At 38.4% G+C, this 17,518-nt stretch overlaps 1 protein-coding gene across 18 annotated transcripts in view; it reads left to right on the forward strand.

Moving 5' to 3' along the window:
- The window catches only part of LOC105487638 (WD repeat domain 27), a 304,221-nt gene that overhangs the window by 85,789 nt on the left and 200,914 nt on the right, over window positions 1-17,518 (forward strand). For 17 of the 18 annotated variants that reach the window (XR_011623219.1, XR_011623220.1, XR_011623218.1 and 14 more), the window contains 2 exons: window positions 2,763-2,860; window positions 15,255-15,357. Coding sequence is in view for 8 of the 18 variants with exons in the window: in XM_071096155.1 (XP_070952256.1) it covers window positions 2,763-2,860; window positions 15,255-15,357 (201 nt within the window). In the remaining 10 variants the exon portion in view is untranslated. Of the gene's footprint in view, window positions 1-2,762; window positions 2,861-15,254; window positions 15,358-17,518 lie in introns of those variants that run through there. The other variant, XM_071096161.1, reaches the window with a different exon arrangement.

The following is a 17,518-nucleotide window of genomic DNA, read 5'->3' on the forward strand; positions in this document are numbered from 1 at the left end:
TTCTTGTGATTCTGTTGACTTTTGCTTTGTGTATTTGAAGGGCATGTTATTAGGGATATTTAAGTTCATCCTTCTTATATTTTCATGTGCAGTTATTTCTTTTATCATTTTCTTGGAGAAACTGTTTCTAATGAGGCTTTCTTTACCTTTTATCTGTTTTTTTTTTGTTGTTGTTGTTGTTTGTTTTTTTTCTAGTGCTTATATCATCTTGCCTCCTTAGAGTTCTCATGTGCTGGTTGAGCCCCACCTTTCACTTTCAACTTTTTTTTTAAAATTAGGTTTTCAGAATTTTTCTTAAAATGCAGCCTAAGTTCCTTATAGATGCTGGATATTAGATCTTTATTAGATGCATAGTTTGCACATATTTTCTCCCATTCTGTAGGTTGTATGTTTACTCTGTTGATACTTTATTTTGCTGTGCAGAAGCTCTAAAGTTTATATAGATCCCACTTGTCAATTTTTGCTTTTGTTGCAATTGCTTTTCGTGTCTTTGTCATGAAATCTTTGCCAGTTACTGTGTCTAGAATGGTATTGCCTAGGTTGTCTTCCAGGGTTTTTATAGTTTTGGGTTTTACATTTAAGTCTGTAATCCATCTTGAGTTGATTTTTGTATATGGTGTGAGGAAGGGGTCCAGTTTCAACCTTCTGCACGTATAGCCAGTTATCCCAGCACCATTTATTGAACAGGGAGCCCTTTCCCCATTGCTTGTTTTTGTCGGCTTTGTTGAATATCAGATGGTCATAGGTATGTGGCTTTATCATCAATACTGTGCTATTTTGAGCTAAATGATGAGAACTCATGAACACAAAGAAGGGAACAACAGACACTGGGGTCTACTTGAGGGTGGAGGATGGGAGGAGGGAGAGGAGCAGAAAACATAGCTGTTGGTACCAGGCTAAGTATCTGGGTGATGACATCATCTGTACAACAAACCCCTGTGCCACAACTTTACCTAATAACAAACTTGCACATGTACCCCTGAACCTGAAATAAAAGTGAAATAATAACAATAATGATAATAATGAAATCCAGCCTAATATTATCTCTCTTTTCCTTGTTGAGTTTAGTCTGTTTGCAATTATGATTATTCATATATTTGGTATCATTTTGTGCTTCCTCTTCCACATTTTTTATTTCTTTGCTTTCTACTAATCCTGAATTTTCTTTGGTTCTTTATTTCTTCTTCCTCACCCTCTATTGGATTGAACACATTTTTTAAAAGTTTACCTTTTCTCTTGAAAGGTTTGGTCATTACATATTGTTTCTATTCTGTTCACGCCATTCTCTTGCCTCAGCCTCCCAAGTCGCTGGGACTACAGGCACCTGCCACCATGCCCGGCTAATTTTTTTTGTATTTTCAGTAGAGACGGGGTTTCACTGTGTTAGCCAGGATGGTCTCGATCTCCTGACCTCGTGATCAGCCCGCCTCGGCCTCCCAATGTACTGGGATTACAGGTGTGAGCCACAGAGCCTGGCCCAGTTTTTTACTCTTTAGCCTATGTATATTAGCAACTGCTGTCAGGTGTTGTCAGTGCCATTATCTTCTCTGTCTTTTCGTTAAACTAAGCCTACATTTTCTTCTTTTTATGCTGAAAGTACCACATGTAACACCAGCATTCAGTAGATGATCTGTAAATATCTGTTGAATGCCTCCTCAATTATTAGTGTGAATTATTATTTTAAAATACGTATTACAGCTTTGTTTCTTTTCTTTTTTTTTTTTTTTTTTCTTGAGATGGAGTCTCACTCTCTCTCCCAGGCTGGAGTGCAGTGATGCAATCTTGGCTCACTGTAACTTTCACCTCCCAAGTTGATTTCCCCGCCTCAGTCTCCCAAGTAGCTGGGATTACAGGCACACACCACCATGCCTGGCTAAATTTTTGTATTTTTATAGAGACAGATTTCACCATGTTGGCCAGGCTAGTCTCAAATTTTCCTGACCTCAGATGATCTGCCTGCCTTGGCCTCCCAAAGTGCTGGGATTACAGGTGTGAGCCACTGCACCTGGCCTTGAATTATTATTAGTTTGTTATTACTGAACTTAGTAAGCCTTTATTTTCTGTTTGCAAATGAAGGATGACTTGTAGGCACATCTATCCTTCATGAAATTTGTCTTAATATTTTTAATATTCTTGACCTAGAAGGAGGATGGAAATCATTGTTTATCACAATGTGTTTAGGTGATGTTTTGTGCCAAATGGTTCTGTAGATGGAGTTGAGTTCAGTTCCACTTAGTGAGAATTGCTTCTGATAGCAGCACAGGGAAAGAGGAGCGAGTCAGAGTCAGGGCCGGGACTCGAGTCCCTGTGGGAGCTCACCCACATCGTCATCACAGGAGCCTGCTCAGTGTAGTTTAGCGGTTGATAATTGGCAGATAAAGAACTCGCCTTAACTTTAAGTGCTTTGTTGAGGGGCATCTTTCAGATGATTTATTGAATATGGCTTATGGTCTATACTCTGAACATGAATTTTGGTGTGTTACTATCTTGGTCTTTTGATCTTTGACCATTTTGTACTTCTGTAACTCTCAGTGGCATTACACATAAAGAGAACACACATCAATAATTCTCTAGGTCAAAATATACCCTCATTAACTACTTTATTTAGAAGTTTTTGGAGTCCAATTCTGAAATTGTTACAAATAAGAAAAAAACTGTGTTAATATCTTACTTGAGAATCAGCTATTATGAGATATCATTAGCATAACGCTTATTAACTCAACCTTTGAAAGTACATCTTGATTTTCCCCTTACAATTATAGGGTTCATCATTTACAACCCAACAGCCTCAGGCTTATAACCTCTTCCTGACCACGGCCATTGGCGATGGGATGAGACTGTGGGACCTGAGAACCCTGAGGTAAGGCTCTCCTGCGCCCTGCACTGCTGGGGTGGGGAGCTCAAGAGATGTAAGCTCAATCTGATTTCTTTTCCAAATGTGATGAGGTTGTGGTTAATCTATGTACACTGATTATTCTAAGATTGATTTATGCACAGAAAAGGTAGCTCTGACTTTGGAAGGGTGAAGCACTAGGTGCTGGTCTCTCTGCTATATGTGGCTTAGGAGAGTAATCCCAGGCCCTTCCTGTGGGTCAGCGATGTTGAGGGAGACATTGGAATCTCCTAAACCACAGTTACCATATGGTGTGATTACTGCTCTCTCTCCCAAGTGTGTTCCCATCTCCTTTGGGTGCCACCCACGAGGCGTCGAGCACCCCCATAACGCAGGGCCAGCGGTGCCTGACTCTCCTTTTCCTACCTCCTCAGGTCACAGGTGGGAGGGCATTTCCTTAGATATACTATCGTTAAGTAAATTACTTCTCATTTCACGTCATGTATGTTTTAGATGCTTTGGTAGACTTTGAAAATGCATTTTATGAAAGTTAGAAAGCACCTTCGTTTTATCAGCAAAATATTTACAAAATTTTTTGGATAGGAATTCTTGATATAACTATATTTGTTGTTTATTTTTGAATGCAGTAGTAAAACTTATAGGCAGGTTTGTTGACTATTATTATTTCAAATTCGTGATGAGAATTTGTATGAGCAATCGTGTTGCATGTGAGGACGTCTTAACCAATGACTGACTGTATCACATTGCTGGTGGCATAAGATTATGATGGAGCTGAAAAATTCTTTTTGTTTAGTATTTGCTTTATTACTTTTTGTCATGATTTTAGAGTGCATTCCTTCTACTTATAAAAAAAAAATTAACTATAAAGCAGTCTCAGGCAGGTCCTGTGCAGGAGGTGTCCTGAAGAAGACATTGCTTTTTTTTTTTAAATTTTAGACAGAGTCTCACTCCTGTCACCCAGGCTGGAGTGCAGTGTTACATGATCTCAGCTCACTGCAACCTCCCCGCCCCGGCACCCCACCCCCGAGCTCAAGGGATTGTCTTGCCGAAGCCTCCTAAGCTGCTGGGTTTACACGCCGAAACGCCACCATGCCCAGCTAATTTTTTGTTTGTTTGATTTTTTTGAGATGGAGTCTTGCTCTGTCACCCAGGTTGGAGTGCAGTGGCATAATCTCAGCTCACTGCAACCTCTGCCTCCCGGGTTCAAGCCATTCTCGTGCCTCAGCCTCCCAAGTAGCTGGGACCATAGGCATGCACCATCATACCCAGCTAATTTTTGTATTTTTAGTAGAGATGGGTTTTCACCATGTTGGCTAGGTTGGTCTTGAACTCCTGACCTCAAGTGATCCACCCGCCTCCCAAATTGCTGGGATTACAGGTGTGAGCCACTGCACCCGGCCAAAACATTGTTATCACAGGGAGATGACAGCTCCATGCATGTCACTGCCCCTGGAGACCTTCCAGTGGGACAAGATGTGGAGGGGAAGACAGTGATGTTGATGATCCCAACTCCATGCAGGCCTAGGCTAATGTGTGTGTTTATGTCTTAGTTTTTAACAAAAACGTTTAAAAAGTAAAAAAAGTTCAAAATAGAAAAAAGCATGTAGAATAAGAATATAAAGAAATAAAATATTTTTGTACAGCTGTACAATGCATATGTGTTTTAAGCTAAGTGATATTAGCTTTGGGAGGCAGAGGTAGGCGGATCACCTGAGGTCAGGAGTTCGAGACCAGCCTGGGCAACATGGTGAAACCCCTCTCTACTAAAAATACAATAATTATCCAGGTGTGGTGGTGTGCACCTGTAATCCCATCTACCCAGGAGGATGAGTCAGTAGAATCACTTGAACCTGGGAGGCAGAGGTTGCAGTGAGCCAAAATTGCACCACTGCACTCCAGCCTGGCTGACAGAGTGAGACTCTGTCTCAAAAAAAAAAAAAAAAAAAAACAGTTTATAAAGTAAAAAAGTTACAGTAAACTAATGTTAATTTATTACTGAGGAAATAAAAATATTTTAAAATAAATTTGGTGTAGCCTAAGTGTCCAGTGTTTATAACGTCTATAGCAGTTATGGTCATGCCCTTGACCTTCATATTCACTCACCTCTTGCTCAGTGACATGCTCGGAGCAACTTCCAGTCCTGCAAGCTCCATTCATGGCAAGGACCCTATACAGGTGCACCCTTTCTAATCTTTTATGTTATTTAAATTTTTTTTTATCTCAATAGCTTTTGGGGTACAAGTGGCTTTTGGTTACATGAATGAATTGTATAGTAGTGAAGTCTAAGGTTTTAGTGCACCTGCCACCTGAGTCTATACATTGTACCTAATATGTCGTTTTTTTATTCCTCACCCACCTCCCACCCTCCCCCTTGTGAGTCTCCAAAGTCAATCATACCACTCTGTATGCCTTTGTGTACTCACGCTTAGCTCTCACGTATAAGTAAGAACATAAGGTATTAGGTTTTTCATTTCTGAGTTACTTCACTTAAAATAATGACCTCCAGCTCCACCCAAGCTGCTGTAAAAGACATTCTTTTGTTCTTTTTTATGGCTGAGTAGTAGTATTTCATGGTGTCTATATACCACTTTTTCTTTTTTCACTCATTGGTTGATATGGTTTGGCTGTGTCCCCACCCAGATCTCATCTAGAATTGTGCTCCCGTAATTCCCACGTGTTGTGGGAGGGACCCAGTGGGAGATAATTAAATCATGGGGGCAGTTTCCCCCATACTGTTCTGGTGGTAGTGAATAAGTCTCATGAGATCTGATGGTTTTGTCAGGGGTTTCTGCTTTTGTGTCTTCCTCATTCTCTCTTTGCCTGCTGCCATCCATGTAAGACGGGATTTGCCCCTCCTTGCCTTCCACCATGATTGTGAGGCTTCCCCAGCCACATGGAACTGTAGTCCAATTAAACCTCTTTCTTTTGTAAATTGCCCAGTCTCGGGTATGTCTTTATCAGCAGCACAAAAACAGACTAATACAGTAAATCGGTACCAGTAGAGGGTGGTACTGCTGAGAAGATACCCAAAAATGTGGAAGCGACTTTGGAACTGGGTAACAGGCAGAAGCTGGAACAGTTTGGAGGGCTCAGAGGACAGGAAAATGTGGGAAAGTTTGGAATTTCTTAGAGACTTGTTGAATGGCTTTGCCCAAAATGCTGATAGCGATATGGACAATAAGGTCCAGGCTGAGGTGGACTCAGATAGAGATGAGGGACTTGTTAGGAACTGGAGCAAAGATGACTTTTGTTATGTTTTAGGAAAGAGACTGATGGCATTTTGCCGCTGCCCTAGAGATTTATGGAACTTTGAACTTGAGAGAGATGTTTTAGGTTATCTAGTGGAAGAAATTTCTAAGCAGCAAAATGTTTAAGAGGTGACTCGGGTGCTGTTAAAGGCATTCAGTTTTAAAAGGGAAACGGCATAAAAGTTTGAAAAATTTGCAGCCTGACAATGCAATAGAAAACAGAAATCCCATTTTCTGAGGAGAAATTCAAGCTGGCTACAGAAATTTGCATACGTAATGAGGAGCCAAATGTTAATCCCCAAGACAATGGGAAAATGTCTCCAGGACGAGTCAGAGGTCCTCATGGCAGCCCCTCCCATCACAGACCCAGAGGTCTGAGAGGAAAAAGTGGTTTCATGGGTCTGGCCCAGGATCCCTGAGCTGTGTGCAGCCTAGGGACTTGGTGCCCTGTGTCCCAGCTGCTCCAGCCATGGCTGAAAGGGGCCAACGTAGAGCTCATGCCATGCATCAGGGGGTGCAAGCCCCAATCCTTGACAACTTCCATGTGGTGTTGAGCCTGCGGATACACAGAAGTCAAGAATTGGGGTTTGGGAACCTCTGCCTAGATTTCAGAAGATGTATGGAAACGCCTGGACGCCCAGGCAGATGTTTTCTGCAGGGGTGGGGCTCCCTTGGAGAACCTCTGCTAGGCCAGTGCAAAGGGGCAATGTGGGGTCAGAGCCGCCACACAGAGTCCCTACTGGGGCACTGCCGAGTGGAGCTGTGAGAAGAGGGCTGCCATCCTCCAAACCCCAGAATGATAGATCCACCGACAGCTCGCACCATGAGTATGGAAAAGCTGCAGACACTCAACACCAGCCTGTGAAAGCAGCTTGGATGGAGGTTATACTCCACAAAGCCACAGGGACAAAGCCGCCCACAATCATGGAACCCAACTCTTACATCAGTGTGGCCTGGATGTGAGACTTGGTGTCAAAGGAGATAATTTTGGAGCTTTAATATTTGACTGCCCCACTGGATTTCAGACTTACATGGGGCCTCTAGCCCCTTCGTTTTGGCCAATTTCTCCTTTTTGGAACAGCTGTATTTACCCAATACCTGTACCCCCATTGTATCTAGAAAGTAACTAGCTTTTGGTTTTACAGGCTCATAGACAGAAGGGACTTGGCTTGTCTCAGATGAGACTTTGGACTGTGCACTTTTGGGTTAATGCTGACATGAGTTAAGACTTTGGGGGACTGTTTGGAAGGCATGGTTGGTTTTGAAATGTGAGGACATGAGATTTGGAGGGCCATGGGTGGAATGATATGGTTTGGCTCTGTGTCCCCACCCAAATCTCATCTTGAATTGAACTCCCATAATTACCATGTGTTGTGGGAGGGACCTGGTTGGAAATAACTGAATCATGTGGGTAGTTTTCCCCATACTGTTCTTGTGGTAGTGAATAAGTCTCATGAGATCTGATGGTTTTATCAGGGGTTTCTTCCTCATTCTGTCTTTGCTTGCTGCCATTCATGTAAGATGGGACTTGCCCCTCCTTGCCTTCCGCCATGATGGTGAGGCTTTCCCAGGCACATGGAACTGTAAGTCCAATTAAACCTCTTTTTTTTTTTTTTTTTTTTTTTTGTAAATTGCCCAGTCTAGGGTATGTCTTTATCAGCAGTGTGAAAATGGACTAATACATTGGTCGACGGGCACTTAGGTTGGTTCCATATCTTTGCAATTGTGAATTGTACTGCAATAAACATACACACACAGTGTCTTTGGGATATAATGACTTATTTTCCTTTGGGTAGATACCCAGTAGTGAGATTGCTGGATTGTATGCCAGATCTGCTTTTAGTGCTTTAAGAAATCTATTTTTAGTTCCATGGAAAACAGTATGGAGATTTCATTTTTCTTTTTTACCGTATTTTTACTGTGCCTTTTCTTTGTTTAGATACACACAGAATTACCATTGTGTTACAGTTGCTTAGTACAGTTGCATGCTATACATGTTTGTAGCCTAGCAGCAATAGGCTACATCACACAGCTTAGGTGCGTAGTAGGCTACATCATCTAGGTATGTGTAAGTATACTCTGTGACATTCACACAGGGACAAAATTGCCTAACTGCGTATTTCCCAGAATGTATCCCTGGCATTAAGTGATGCATGACTGTGTAGTTAACTCCTGGCATCTTCTTAGTACTCAGCAAACAGCTAGCAATATCCGTTTTCTAGTTATTATTGCTCATTTATATGTTTTTTTATTTGTATATATTTAGGAGGTGCAAGTGTAATTTTGTTACATGGTCAGATTTGTAGTAGTGAAGTCAGGGCTTTTAAGGTATCCATCACCCAAATAATGTGCATTCTCCCCATTAAACAATTTTTCTTCCTCCATCCCCTTCCCACCCTCTACCCTTCTGAGTCTCCAGTGTCTATGGTTTCATACTGTATGTCCATGTATACACATTATTTTTCTCCCACACATAAGTAGGAACATGTGGTATTTGTCCTTCTGTTTCTGAGTTGTTTCACTTAAGATCATGCCCTCTGCTTCCATCCATGTGCTGCAAAAGACATGATTTCATTTTTTCATGGCTGAATAATATTACATTATATGTGTGTGTGTGTATACACATGCAAATATACTACATTTTCTTTATTCAGTCATCTGTTAATGGGCACTTAGATTTATTCCTTATCTTTGGTATTGTAAATAGTGTTGCAATAAACATATGAGTGCATGTGTCTTTTTGAAATAATGATTTCTTTTTCTTTGGGTAGATACCCAGTAGTGGAGTTTCTGAAATGAATGGTAGTTATATTTTTAGTTCTTTGAGAGATCTTCACATTGTTTTGCATAGAGGTTGTACTAATTTACATTGCCATCAGCAGTGTATAAACTTTCCCTTTTCTCTGCATCCTTGCCAGCATCTGTTACTTTTTGTCTTTTTAGTAATAACCATTCTGTCTGGTGTGAGATGAAATCTCATTGTGGTTTTAATTTGAATTTCTCTGATGACTAGTGATGTTGAGCATTTTTCATGTGCTTGCTGGCCATTTGTATATCCTCTTTTAAAACGCTTTTATACTGTTGGTGGGAATGTACATTAGTTCAACCATTGTGGAAGAAAATGTGGCATTTCCTCAAAGACCTAGAACCAGAAATATCATGTGACCCAGCATTCCCATTGCTGGGTATATACCCAAAGGAATAGAAATCATTCTATTGTAAAGATACATGCATGCATATGTTCATTGCAGCACTATTCACAATAGCAAACACATGTAATCAACCCAGATGCCCATCAATGATAGACAGGATAAAGAAAATGTGGTACATATACACAATGGAATCTAGGCAGCCATGAAAAGGAATAAGATCATGTTTTTTTGCAGGGACATGGACGGAGCTGGAAGCCATTATTCTCAGTAACTAACACAGGAACATAAAACCAAACACTGCATGTTCTCACTTATAAGTAGGAGCTGAACAGTGAGAACACATGGACACAGGGAGGAGAACAGCACACACTGGGGCCTGTCAGGGGGGTGTGGAGAGGAAGAGCATCAGGATAAACACCTAATGCTTGTGAGGCTTAATACGTAGGTGATGGGTTGATCTGTGCAGCAAACCACCATAGCACATGTTTACCTGTGTAACAAACCTGCACATCCTGCACATGTATCCCGGAACTTTAAATAAAGTAAAAATATCTATTCATGTCCTTTGCCCACTTTTTAATGGAATTATTTGTGGTATTTTTTGTTGAGTCGTTTGAGTTCCTTGTAAATTTTGGATATTAGTCCCCTGTAAAATGCAGTTTTCAAGTTTTCCCCCATTCTGCAGGTTTTCCATTAACTCTGTTGGTTATTTATTTTTCTGTGCAGACTATTTTTGTTTAATTAAGTCATATTTGTCTATTTTTGTTTTTGTTGCCTCTGGTTTTGAGTTCTTAGTCATGAATTCTTTGCCTAGACCGACGTCTGGAAGGGTTTTTTTCTAGATTTTCTTTTAGTATTTTTATAGTTTCAGGTTTTACACTTAAGTCTTTAATCCACCTTGAGTTTATTTTTATATATGGGGTCCAATTTCATTCTTTTGCCTATAGCTATCCAGTTTTTCAGTGCTATTTATTAAAAAGGGTGTCCTTTCCCCATTGTTGATTTTGTCAATTTTCAAAGATCAGTTGACTATAAATATGTAGTTTTATTTCTGAGTTCTGGATTCTGTTCCATTGGTTTATATGTCTATTTTTATACCAGTACCATGTTGTTTTGGTTACTATAACCTTGTAGTATAATTTGAAGTCAGGGAATGTGGTGCCTTCAGCTTTGTTCTTTTTATTTAGGATTAATTTGGCCATTTGGGCTCTTTTTTGGTTCCTTATGAAGTTTAGGGTTTTTTTTTTGTTTGTTTGTTTGTTTTTTAATATATATAACGTTGCGAAAAACAACATTGGTATTTTGAAAGGCATTGCATTGTATCTATAGATTGCTTTGGGCAGTATGGTAATTTTAATCATATTAATTCTTCTGATCCATGAGCATAGGACATTTTTCTCTTTGTTTGTGTTATCTGTAGTTTCTTTCATTGATGGTTTATCGTTTTCCCTATAGAGATCTTTTACCTCCTTGGTTAATTATATTCCTAGGTATTTCATTGTTTTTGTAGCTATTGTAAATAGGACTGATGTCTGGTTCTCAGCTAAATCATTATTGATGTATAGAAATGCTACTGATTTTTACACATTGATTCTGTATCCTGAAATTTTACTGAATTTATTTATCAAATCTAAGAGTGTTTTGGTGGAGTCTTTAGGTTTTTCTAGATATAAGATTATACTGTCAGTCAACAGGGATAATTTGATGTCCTCTGCCAATTTGGATGCTTCTTTTAAAAAAAAAAAGCAACTTTTTTTTTTTTTTTTTTTTTTTTTGCCTAATGGCTCTGGCTAGGACTTCTAGGACTATATTGAATAGAAATGGTGACAGTGGGCATCCTTGTCTTGTTCCATTTCTTAGAGGACAGACTTTCAACTTTCCCCTATTCAGTATGACCTTGGCTATTGGATTGTTATATATGGCCCTTATTATTTTTATGTATATTCCTTCAATGCTTAGTTTTCATTGAGGATTTTTATCATGAAGAGATGCTGAATTTTATCAAGTGCTTTTTTTTGCATTTATTGAAATGATCCTATGTTTTTTGTCCATGATTCCGTTTATGTGATGTATCACATTTATTTATTTTTGTATGTTGAACCATCCTTGCATCCTGGTATAAAACCCACTTGGTCATGGTGTATTATCTTCTTGATGTGCTATTGGATTCTGTTTGGTGATATTTTGTTGAAAATTGTTTTTATGTTCGTCGGGGATCTTGGACTATAGTTTTATTTCTTTGTTTTGTCCTTGTCTGGTTTTGGTATCAGAGTGATATTGGCCTCATAGAATGAATTAGGGAGAATTCCCTTCTTCTTGACATTTTGGAACAGTTTCAGGATTGATATTGGTTCTTCTTTATATGTTTGGTGGAATTTGCCTATGAATTCATCTGGTCCTGGGCTTTTCTTTGTTGGGAAACTTTTTTTTTTTTTTTTTTTTTTTTCCCTGATTCAGTCTTTCTACTCATTATTGGTCTGGTCAGGTGTTCTATTTCTTCCTGCTTCAACTTTGGGAAGTTGTGTATTTCCAGGAACTTATCCATTTTCTCTAGGTTTTCTATTTTGTGAGTGTGTAGTTTTTCATAATAGTCTCTGATGATATTTTGCATTCCTGTGGTATTGGTTGTAATGTCTGTTTTTCATTTCTAATTTTGTTTATTTAGATTTCATCTTTTCTTGGTTAGTCTACAAGTGGTTTATCAATTTTGTTTATCTTCTCAAATAACTGACTTTTCATTTTGTTGATCTTTTAAATTGTTTTGATGGTCTCTATTTCATTGAGTTCTGCTCTGATCTTTTAAATTTCTTGCTAACTTTGGATTTGGTTTGGTCATGCTTTTCTTGTTCCTTGAGGTGCAACATTAGGTCGTTAATTTGTGATCTTTCTAGTTTTTTGGTATAGGCATTCAATGGTATAAATGTTCCTCTTAACACTACTTTTACTGTATCATACAGGCTTTACTATGTTGTATTACCACTTTCATTCATTTCAAAAATTTTTAAATTTCTCCTGAACCCAGTTCAATGACACTTCTAGAGCACTTATTAATGTGCCATGTGCTGTAAGAAGAAATTTACTTTATGAACTCGTTTAGGCCCATTTCGTGAATGGGGAAAATGCAGCACAGAGGTGAGCAACTCACCAAAGTTGCTCATTTGGTGAGAAGGGGCTTAGCTGGCGTCAGGGTTGAACTTGGCCCTGGGTCACCTGCTCTTGGCCAGTGCTCTCTATGGCCTCTTCGCTGAGCTCATTAGACAAGAAACACATGTTCATGAGGGAAATGTTCATGGTGTATTCTGGGGTAGACACAGCAGGATATAAAGCTGCATAGTATGCATCTCTACTTTGTTAAAGGAAAACAAAGCCCTTTGCACATGCAGAGAAAATGTGCAGTACATGTGCCACAGCACTTTCTGGGGTTGTTATTGAATGGAAGGATTATGAGTACTTTGATTATTTTTCTCTCTTTTTTTTTTTAATAGTAAAAGAAGAATGTGAAAATTAAAAAATTAATGTAAAAGAAAAAAGGAATTAAATGTATGACAAATATTGTGACAGATGTTTATGACATTTTTACAAAGATTTAGTCTTTTCTCAGTAGCACAATACAGTTCAGGTTATTTTCTACAGCCTATATTACCATCTACAGAATTTTTCTAGACAATTATCTTGGCCATTGCGGCAATGCACTCCAGCCTGGGTGACAGAGCAAGACTCTGTCTCAAAACAAAAAAAAAAAAGGAATTATCTTTGCTAGGTGTGGTAGGCTCAAACCTGTAATCCCAGCACAGAAGTTCAAGACCAGCTTGGTCAACATGGTGAAACCACGTCTCTACTAAAAATAAAAAAATTAGCCAGGCGTGGTGGTGAATGCCTGTAATCCCAGCTACTCAGGAGGCCGAGGCAGGAGAATTGCTTGAACCTGGGAGGCAGAGGTCACATGAGCCTAGATCATGCCACTGCACTCCAGCCTGGGTGACAGAGTGAGACTCCATAATAAATAAATAAATAAATAAATAAATAAATAAAATAATTCTCTTTGTAGAATTTATACTACATAGGACATGATAGGTAGTCAATAAATAAAATACTGAACTTGACACACAAAATCAACAAATTAAGATATTACATAGTTAGGCATGGCATTTTTATCACAATTGTGTACAACTATTTCACGCTTAAATAGCTTTGTTCTTCAGGTGAGTGTTTTAAGGCAGTAACTGCATCCAGCGTGATTCTAGATGATAGATATGATTGGGCGGATGTGTTTTCAGCTGAACTGCTGCCCGCGGACGAGCCCGGTTAGCCCTGCCCAGAGACGGCTCTGTGGTTGTTCAGCTCCATTGCTATGTCTTACAATGAAGTGGACACTGCTTTACTGCACAGGGCTTCTTTTCATTGACATTTGGATAATTAATATTTAAATATTTGTAATCGTCAGAGAATTTGGACAGAAGCCTTTTAAGATCCAGGAGACTTAGGTTAAGCCTCTACTGTGACATACAGAACTGCAGGCATTGTATGGAAAACAAGTTAATAAAAAAATATTTAGCTAAGCTATCTTAATTTATTTTCCTAAGATTGTTTTGAAAATATAAATCATTCCTGTAAATATAAAGTGTCCAATATGTATATTCCTAGTAGATAGTCAACAGAAATTACTTTTTTAAGGGAATAAAAAGATATATATTTATTGTAAAAAGTGAAATTGTTATGAAATTGCTTCTATAGAACTAATTGATTACTATTTCTGCCAGTCCTATTTTATTTTACAGCAAATTTTATATCAGTAAAAGCCATAACTAGATATGTAAAGGTAGCTTTATCTGAGCAGGCTTCCAGCATTCCAAAGCGAGATAGTTTAGGCAGTTACATTGTTATCAACAGCTGTAAGCTTAATTTACAGATTGTTTGTCACATATATGCTATTAATTTTATATATTTATATGAAATGTAATTTATATACAAATAAAACCCTGTTTAAGCAAAAAGTATATATGTCCTGATAATTATGATCACTGCATATATAATGTACTCAACAATATAACAAGCTGATACGGATTTTTATGTGTATGTGCATGCACTTACACTGTGCACAAGGATACAGTTAGCAGAGTGTCTTTGCTCTGCTCTTTCATCACTTTAATCACTAGAACAAATACAAAAGCACATCTTTTGTATTTATATTTTGTGTTTGTATTTTGTATTTGTATTTTTATTCGCATTTGTATTGTATTTGTACTTCGTTAGTACTGTATTGTATTTGTATTTTGTATTTGTATTGTGTTTGTATTTTGTATTTGCATTTGTGTTTGTGTTGTATTTGTGTTGTATTGTATCGTATAGTACCGTATTTGTATTTTGTATTGGTATTGTTACCTGTGTGCTGTATGACTTTGCCACCACTCAGGGCACCTGGAGCAGGAACCTTGTCAGGCATCTTTGTGGTCCCCAGCCCAGTGCTGCTCAGTGCTCGCGGAGTCTTCTTAAGAAGGCGCTGGTAATCTCCAAAAGGTGTTGGAGATTCTCTCCATAAAATTAACAAGAATTCCTTGGCATTTTTCACAATAAACAAATTTTATATGGTACTTTTTAAATAGTTGTGAAACTTAACCACCCTTCATAGAATGTTTTGCCTCCAAAACGTCTCTGAATAATTTAACTAAATAATTTATTATTTTAGAAGATTTGTTAGGTTTGTTTTGATATTTTAAAAATTTCCAGAATATGTTTACATTTAATATTTATCATATATAAAAGCTTATTTACTATTAGTTTTGTCATCTTTGGGAATTTAAGATTTTGAATAGTGTTTGAGTTATTTTAAAATATCTCGAGAGAGACCCATTAACCATTTAATAATTCTTACATATAAAATATTCTTCCATTATTCATTTGTTCTTTTTGTGAAGAAAAGCAACAAGTTGTTTTCTTTCCTCTAATTTGCATTCAAATTTAAAAATGATTTTTCTCCTGGTGTTTCTTTCCTCCCCGTAGGTGTGAGCGCCACTTTGAAGGGCATCCATCCCGCGGCTATCCATGTGGAATTGCTTTCAGTCCTTGTGGGCGATTCGCGGCTTGTGGGGCCGAGGACAGACACGTATGTATTTGTATTTTGACAGTCTATAAATGTTTAGCAGTCTATAAATGTAGAGATTCTAGACTTTGGTAATGTGTAGACTGTTTAATATTGTTGCATATTAGAATAGAAACCTACTTGCAGCTTGACTGTTGGTCAATATTTCAAGACGCTTACACAGTAATAGCATTTTAATAATGTGTGAGGTATGAAAGATGTTTTTACTGAAGCATGATAAACAGTAATCACTCATGAATTATTAATAATTTCATAGATACTTGTTGAGTGCCTACTATTTGAAAGACACTGTGCTACACGTTGTATTTTCTTTTTTATTACAAGATTATAATATTAATTAGTGAAACACCAGATCCTGTCTATTTAATGGTGTGATCTTTTCCTAAGTTACATCCTTAGGAAACAATGTGCTTTTATTAATGGAAATGCCCCCCCTCCCCTCCACATTACACATTATGTGCACGTGCACCATGCCTGGCTAATTTTTCTATTTTTAGTAGAGACGGGGTTTCACCATGTTGGACAGATTGGTCTCAAACTCCAGACCTCAAGCCGTCCGCCTGCCTGGGCCTCCCAAGGTGCTGGGATTATAGGCGTGAGCTACCACACCTGGCCTAATTTATCTATTTGTGAACCGAATCTCTTTGTACAGTGGTGTGTACATGTATGTGTGGTGGTTCTGGAGATTACAGCATATATGCCTATTATCTTGTTAGTCTTCTTAGAGATGGTTCTTCATTTCCAGTGAAATGTGAAGACTTTATGACCAAATTGGTCGCCATATCCTTCCCATTCTATGTTGTAGCTGTCTTAGGTATCACATCTTCATGTGTTCAGAACTCTATCACAAAATGTTATACTTTTTTATTTCAATAATTATACATAATGGTGTAATATATTTATCTAGACACTTAGCAATTTCTGCTTTCTTCTTCATTCCTTAAGTTTCAAGTTTACATTTAGCATTTAGAGTAGTTTTTCTCTTTTTTTGACCTGGAGAATTTTTTTTAGCATTTTTTTAGTGCAGTTCTACTGGCTATGAATTCCCTTACTTTTCTTTCATCATAGATTATCTTTATTTTGCTTTCTTTCCTAAAGCATATTTTCACTGTGTCTGGAATTCTGACTTGACAGTTCTTTTCTTTTTTTTTTTTTTTTGGTTTTTGTTTTTGTTTTTTTTTTGAGACGAAGTCTCGCTCTGCCACCCAGGCTGGAGTGCAGTGGGGCGATCTCAGCTCACTGCAAGCTCCGCCTCCTGGGTTCACGCCATTCTCCTGCCTCAGCCTCCCAAGTAGCTGGGACTACAGGCGCCCACCACCTCGCCTGGCTAGTTTTTTTGTATTTTTTTTTTAGTAGAGACGGGGTTTCACCGTGTTATCCAGGTCTCGATCTCCTGACCTCATGATCCGCCTGTCTTGGCCTCCCAAAGTGCTGGGATTACAGGCTTGAGCCACCGCGCCCGGCGACAGTTCTTTTCTTATAGCACTTTAAATATGTTGTTACACTGTTTTTTGGCTGTATTTGTTTTTAATGAGATATCTGAAGTCTTTCCAATCACTGTTGAAATAGGCAGGTGTAAAGTTGGGAATATAAATCAAAACTCTGGAGATAAAGACTAATAATCAGGATAGAGATGATAACTGAAGTGTTAGTAATAAATAAGGTGCCTATGAAGAATGGATACAATGAGTAAACCAAAAGGTAGTGAGTAGAATTCCGGAGAACCTTGACAGTTGAAGCCAGTGGGGAGAAACAGAAGGAAAGGATTTGAGTTACAAGAGGAAAACAGAAGTGAGAGGGTTCCCATGAGGGCCAAGGGAAGCTACAGCTCAGTGAAGGGGAAAGATTCAACAGGCCATGGCAGCGGCAAAGAGTGGAATAATCAGTGATGACCAGAGGCCGCAGAAGATGAACAGGTAGCTGAGGAATGAACGGGAGAAGATGAAATGAGGATGGCACTGAGTGTTCCTTACAAACGGTACATTTAAAGTAGAATAATTAATCTATTTATTTTTCAATAATAAAAATACTATTTTTATTACTAATAGTATTATACACATCTATTTTTATGTATCTTCTTACATTGACTCAGCAGATATAAATACTTGCTTTCCCTCTTATCCACAAGTCAGGCAAAGGTAAAATTAATGTACCTATACATTTA

The sequence above is a fragment of the Macaca nemestrina genome, chromosome 5 (assembly GCF_043159975.1).
Source record: "Macaca nemestrina isolate mMacNem1 chromosome 5, mMacNem.hap1, whole genome shotgun sequence".
NCBI lineage: Eukaryota > Metazoa > Chordata > Mammalia > Primates > Cercopithecidae > Macaca > Macaca nemestrina.